Source organism: Pygoscelis adeliae, unplaced genomic scaffold (assembly GCF_000699105.1).
Source record: "Pygoscelis adeliae isolate BGI_AS28 unplaced genomic scaffold, ASM69910v1 Scaffold1, whole genome shotgun sequence".
Classification (NCBI taxonomy): domain Eukaryota; kingdom Metazoa; phylum Chordata; class Aves; order Sphenisciformes; family Spheniscidae; genus Pygoscelis; species Pygoscelis adeliae.
The window spans coordinates 3,160,454-3,166,977 of record NW_008824051.1 but is presented as its reverse complement, the minus strand read 5'-3'; the positions used below and the strand labels follow the sequence as shown (position 1 = coordinate 3,166,977).

At 45.6% G+C, this 6,524-nt stretch overlaps 1 protein-coding gene across 1 annotated transcript in view; it reads left to right on the top strand.

Moving 5' to 3' along the window:
- Positions 1-156: 156 nt before the first annotated feature.
- The window catches only part of CAPN13 (calpain 13), a 46,626-nt gene continuing 40,258 nt past the window's right edge, over positions 157-6,524 (top strand). Inside the window, exon 1 of the mRNA XM_009333687.1 lies at positions 157-393. Within this exon, the coding sequence (XP_009331962.1) occupies positions 157-393 (237 nt within the window). The remainder of the gene's footprint in view (positions 394-6,524) is intronic.

Sequence of the window (6,524 nt, the reverse complement as noted above, 5' to 3'; positions counted from 1 at the left end):
TTTTTGTCACTGTGACTGCCCTCAGCTTTGCAAGCTGCTGCTCCACAATCCTCTTGGTGTGGGGAGGTGTTTGCTTTCCCACACACTCCTAAGGCACCACTTCGGATCAGGAAACTGATGGCAGTCCATGTCTCTCCTTCACAGGAAAGGGGCACAATGCTTGCCCCTGGCTCTGCTCTGATGTGGGAGCAGGGCTGGCAAACAACAGGGGCAACGGGAAGCCTCCAGAACCTGAAGAAATTTAATAACCAGGACTTCAACCGCCTGCGAGCCTTGTGTCTGAGCCAAGGACTGCTTTTTGAGGATGCCACCTTCCCTGCCCATGTCAGCTCCATCGGTCCCAACCTGCTCCCAGAGGATAAGCTGCGGCGAATACAATGGAAGAGGCCAACTGTGAGTTATGCCAGCCGGGGTGTTTCATAGCCCTGCTGCTGAATGGGAGCGCTGATGGCCAGGGGCTGAAGGCCTTCACCTTGGGGAAGGAAATCTGTGCTCAGCAGGGAAGTAGATCCCAAGGGGAGCACTGGGAGCGCAACACTGCAAGGAGGGATCCTTGCTGTGGGATGTGTAGGGGGAAGATAACTTCTATATCATTACTGATTTCATTGGGTACATTTTTGTAGGAAGTTTGTTTCTACCTGTGAACCTCACTAGAACTGGTGTTCCCACTTTGATCTGCTTCTAGAGGACTTTGTGCAAACCTGAAAAGCTGTCAAATTCTATTAAAGATCTCTGATTTCTGTAATCCAAGCCACTGACTCAGCAATACCTGTTTTAAAGTAATTGGGACAAGGCATGAGATGAAGTACGTTTGTCTGCTGATTCCCAGTTGCAGTTTAATAGGCAGTTGTCATAATCTGGCATACGGATGTTTAAATTGGGAGGTGGAATCACATACTCAGCTCTTTTATCCTAGGACCTACTTCAGAGAATCTTTCTATGGTCAGACTGTGCTGTATAGCACTGCTGTGTACCATTTGCTGCTGGTGCAGCTGCTGGATTTGCCACGTGCTACCCTTTTGCTGGATTTTGCTGAGCGTACTGCTAGTGCCTGGGACCTTTGGCTTCCCTGGGCTGGAGCAAACCAGTTCATCTCCCTGAAGGCAACCCCTCAGACAGTAACTGTGAAACTGTAGAGACAGGACAAGAAAACTAGAAAAGATTTATTTGGATGGCAGATGCAAGTAGGGCAATGAGGGTATGCTGGAGCTTGGCGGTGTGGTGGCCTTGGCATAGCAGCAGCAGAGGCTGCTGCTAGCATGGACATTGAAAGCCGTGGCTCACAGAAGCGAAGCAGGCTCGCCCAGGGAGCCTGCATAGCTGCTAAATGTGGATGCCTGAATGGAAAGGCAGGAAGCCCTGGTGTAAAAGGAGTGTGATGTGGTGAAGCATCAGATGGAGCAGAAGCTGCAGCGTGGACACCAACAGGGCTGTGGTTGCAGTGTTGTGGTGATAGGGATGGGGCCTGAGGCTTGAACTTGTCACTATCTATTGCTGCAGCAGGGCCTGAAAGTGTGAGAGAAATTGTGTATGCAGAGGTACAGGCACTTCCAATCTGTGTCGACGCTTTATCACATGGCTTGGTAGGTGTGGAGATGCTGGATGCAGATGTCTGGGTGTCCTCTGTGGCGCTGCTATGAAGGGATCATTCTCCTCTGCAGAAGCAGCTCCTACTGCTGGCTGAACATCTGGGCTTCTCCTCAGGCAGCCTTTCTTCAAATCCAGGTCCAGTGAGAATGCAGCTGGGGCTGTGTTTTTTACATCAGCATTCCACTTACAGGTTTGTAGCATGTGGGGATAATCTGTCTTGAAATAGGGGTTATAGTGGAAGAGTAACTAAAAAATGCAAAGGAGAGGAGTTGCTACCATTTCCAGACTGAGAAAGACAAAGATACAATAACTAAGCATTAGACTCATAAAAGACAAACACGGATATTAGAAAGGACTCTCAGGGGCATTTTAAAGATGAATAAACTGGAATAAAATGTTATGATACAGTCCTGTTAAGTACTAACTACCCTGGTGTTTTTGCCGTTTGGGAGCAGCAGAGAAGTGTAGGATTTCAAAAGCATACAAACCGACTTAGAAACCCAAATACCACTAATTTTGAGGCACCGCAGTGTGGGATGAACATCTATCCTACTTGAATATGCTGAGAGTTATTTCATGTGCAAAGGGACTGACGTACCTTGCCAAAAGCAGAACCTGCTGCTGCTAGTGCTTGAAGTTTGTCAGGTGAGGCAGGTGCTGGAGAATTCCCTTCCATTCTGCTGAATCCATGAAGATTAAGCTGATGAATGAAAGTTTTCGTGGAATCAGTTTCAGAAATTTGCAGAGGTCCTCTCTTTCCCAGCACTTGCCTTTTGAAGATTTTTTTTCAGCAATCACTACACAGTTTCCAGCATCACCCCACCAAACTGACTGAAATCAATCGCATTCAACAATTTTCAGGAAGGAGCGGGATGAAAAGTCATTGGCTTTGCCAGAGCTCTCCTCCAAAAAATTAAACCGTACACTCACGGCCCAAGGTTCACGACATGAACGTTGAAAAGCCTTTTCTTCTATTAGAGAGGTTAAGGCAGGATCACCAGCTGCTGTTCCACGACGTACTCAAGGGACAAAAGGTGAGACTGCTGACTCAACTGGCTCATCTGGAACAGAAACCCAGGATGTTGGTGCTGAAGAAGGCTCCAATTTAATTTTTTTTTTCTCAGTTTGACCAACATTTCCACCTGTAGCCATTTCCCGACAGCCAGGCTTCATCCTGCTAGAGAAGATGCAAGGTGAAGGGCAATGGTGCCAACTGCCTGGGGAGCCCAACCAGTTGTTCTCAAATGTCACCACAACACCCATGCTGTGTCGTGGTGACATGAAAGCGTGGCCTCCATCTCCTGGCAGAATGAAGCAGGGACAGAAGTTGCTAAATAGCAGTGGTTGCTTTTCATTTATAGAGCTGCAGATGTTTTGGGCCAAGGGTCAGGAAGTAAATAAAACTATTTGCATTTCAAATGTCCTGAAAGGCCAGTGCTGCGTCCAGTTGCCTCTTGGGAGTTTGTCCCCGGGGAGGAAGAAGGAAGGCTGCAGTGTTAGGAGTCAAAGTGCCCCATTCCTGAAGTTTTTCAGTTGGGCACCTTTCATCCATGCAGAAATGTTCATAAACTCTTTGTTCTTAGGTCATTGCAATGCTAACTGTAAGGATACATGATCCCAGGTGTTTAAACTACCTAAACTTACTTGGCAAAGAGATACCTGTAATTTCCCCAAGGGAGACTGTTTCTTACCTGAATACATCTCCCAGAGAGTGAGCATAGTTACATCCTGCCGACAGAGCATGGCCAATTTAATCTATGTCTATATTTTTCACAGCCTCCACCATTAGCTCCCTCTGACATTCAAAAAATTTGGCTGGAAATGTACCTGTGACAAAACTGGCATCTTGGTCCTAATAATCTCTTAGCCTCCATTTTCTGAGTCATATAGGATCTGGTTATTTAAGTGGTAGATAACAATTATAACTGCTGTCATTGTTCCAGATCCAATTGAGCAGTTGAGCAACATGCTGCTTCTATTTTACCTTGTACATTGTCAAGAGAATTGCCAATTACGTTCAGACTTTGGAGTCTTCATATCTGGGGGTAATGTATAAAGTAGCGAGAAAACAGCTTGATTTTCAGACAGCAATAGTCAGTGGTGACAGTCAGAAACAACTTGCTTTGACATGTAAAGTGAGCTGATTTAATAATGGGAGTCTCTGAAGGGGGGAGGTGGATCAGGAGCACCAAGACAAAATTTGAAATGTCACTTTTCCTAACTCTGCAATAGTTGCAGTTTCCCATCAGATGGGAACTGCTCCAGGCCGTGTTTTCGTCTCCAGGCCCTCAGTCTGCGTCCATGGAGTGTGTGTAATTTGTAACAGGGATTTTGCATGTGGTAATTCAAGCATTACTAGAGGTGGGGCTGGAGGTATCAGATACAGCAGGAAGCAATTAACTGATTTTTTGGTTCACCCCCAGTTTGGAGAAATGGAAAAAAGTTCTGTTTTAGACCCAACAAAGTATTTTCTATAGCTGAGCTTTCCTAAAGATCATTCAAAGGGAAATTCTCCTTGAAGAGTTATGTCAGATTTTAAAAACTGAGATGCTCCTTTAAAAAATGTTCAGAACACATTCTTTCATTGTTTGATGCTTTTCCTTCACACAAGCAATTGAGTGGAACAGAGGAAGTCACAAAATGATTTGCTGTTGCTGAATACACGTTTTTAATCAATTAATGTTTTAGCTAAAGATTTCACTCTGTTCTGATCATAATGCATTATACGATACAGATGCAAAAAGAAACTAAATTGGGATGATCCAGACAATGTGAATTGTGGTGGTGCTGAATTCCGAGTGCTTGATTTTTGCTAACATTGGTTATATTTTCAAACATGGGTTATGTGTGATGGGAGAGAGATTACCACATATGCAGCAGTGCCTTGGCCCTGAACCAGGGATAGCCCAGCATGGTGCTTGATATGGTGCCTGTTATAAACTCGGTTAAGGATAGTCCCTGATCTTCAGCACTTACGCTTTATAAGGCTAAAATGGGCAGAGGGTGAAGCTGCTGAAGGTTTTTCTCAAGAGTCTTCAAGGTCACAGACTACTGCTCCTGCAGCTGCTCACCATTCATCTCCTGGGGACCCTGTAGCTACCTCATGGGGTGAGGGATTGCTGAGCAAGGTGTAGGAGGCTCCGTCCCCCGTTGAACATAGGCTGTGACTTGTGTGGGAGGCAACCAGAAGAGAGGGAAAAGCTGCAAGGTGGCCAATGGAGGTTTGAGGGTCAGCATGAGAGAATTCCCTGAGTGCCTCTGATGTGACTTGTAGGAGGGTGCGTGGTGAAAGGACTGTCTGAAATAGCCGACATTGGTTTCCTCTGCATCATCGCAGTCTGTTCGTGGCATCAGGGCACGGACTTCTTGGGTATTTGTCTCATGTGTCTGGTGTGAGGGGAAGGGAAGAGTAGCGTCTAAAAGAAGTTCTTGGATAGAAGCCACAGAAAGAGGCTACTTCAGTGTGAATTTGAGCAAGGTATATACCTTGTTCCCTTAGCAGAGATTCAGGGAACCGTACTATTGCACTTAGCATCTAAAAAGCACTGGAGAAAATGATACACTTTGGGTCAATGCTTGCTTGCTGGAAAAAGTGATTTGTCATTTGATTCAGTAATTTTGCAAAAGGGCTTGCTCACATTTTTTCCTCTCTTCCTCTGTCCCTTCCCAAAGCAAATGTAACCTTCTTTTGGCAACAGAGCGCCTATCATGATTCTACACTGCTTTTGGTGATCGGTATTTGTTTATTGGCATTTTATTTAATTCCCAGAGATTTCCAGGAAGTAACATCAACGTTAAGGAATTCTGAACCCAGGAACTGACTAAACCAAAATGGGCCCTTTAAAAAAAAATTGTTTTGAAGTTAGGATCTTTCCAGACAGATAAGCTGAGCTGAAGTTCCTACTGTATCAGCCTTGGCCTGTCTGTAGCTGGAGGGGAGAAAAAGATAGATTTTATTCAGGCAAGAAATCAGACAACAGTTTGAAGCTAACCTAAAAACTTAGCTCTAATAGCACAGGGGACAAATGAAGAAAAACCTACCAAAAAAAAAAAAAAAAGAGGAAAAAGAAATGTGGATTGTCACCTTAGCTGCTTTAATAAGGCAAGTTATGAGAAACGTGCGGTGATGAGGGATAGTGCTGTCCTGCACTACCTGCAGGTCTGTCACCGTGGGGCCGTTCTCTGGCATGAGCCAAAGCCGCCTGCCAGCTGTTTCTGGTGGAGTTCACAGCTTCAGTATATCCCAGAGGCCACAAGGCCCTTGGATCCTGTTCAGTATTTCTCCTTGATGAAAATCAAAATCAATTCACCTTATTTTTTGAGTGTGCATGTGCAATCAGTGTAATTGAACGGGAGCAGCATTTCCAGGCTGCCATTGTCTCAGCCCTTTCCTACTCAGCTGATTGCATCTGACTTCCACTTCAGAGTTCATATCTTTGGGCCGAGGAAGCTGCAGTGCATCACCATTTGTTACATCTCTCTCTCTGCACAGGCTTTAGATGAGGAGGGTTTATTTGCATAGTATCTCCAGACTCTGTTGTTTTTGGAAAGGGCTGGTTGCAGTGGGGGGATGCATGCGTCCCGGGTTGAGGGGAGACCAGCTCTCCTGTGATGGTCTGTTGACTCACCCGCTTCCCTGTTTCTCAGGCTGGGGAGTCAGCTAGCGGGATTATGCAGCTGTGGTGGCCACAGGGGAATAGTTGATAACACTGTGCCACTTTGAAAACTTTACCTTGTCCTGAGCGGTCTGAGGGAGGTTTCAAGACCTCTAAGGAAACTGTCTCTCAAAGGCTCAGGGTAGACAGGGCTACCTCCCTTGTTTACATCCATTACATTTACCTCCTTTGCTTGCAGTTGTCATTGATTTTTTTAGCACTGAGTCACACAAAGCAAACAGGTTGCAGATAAAATCTGAGACAGTTTCTGTTTCTGCT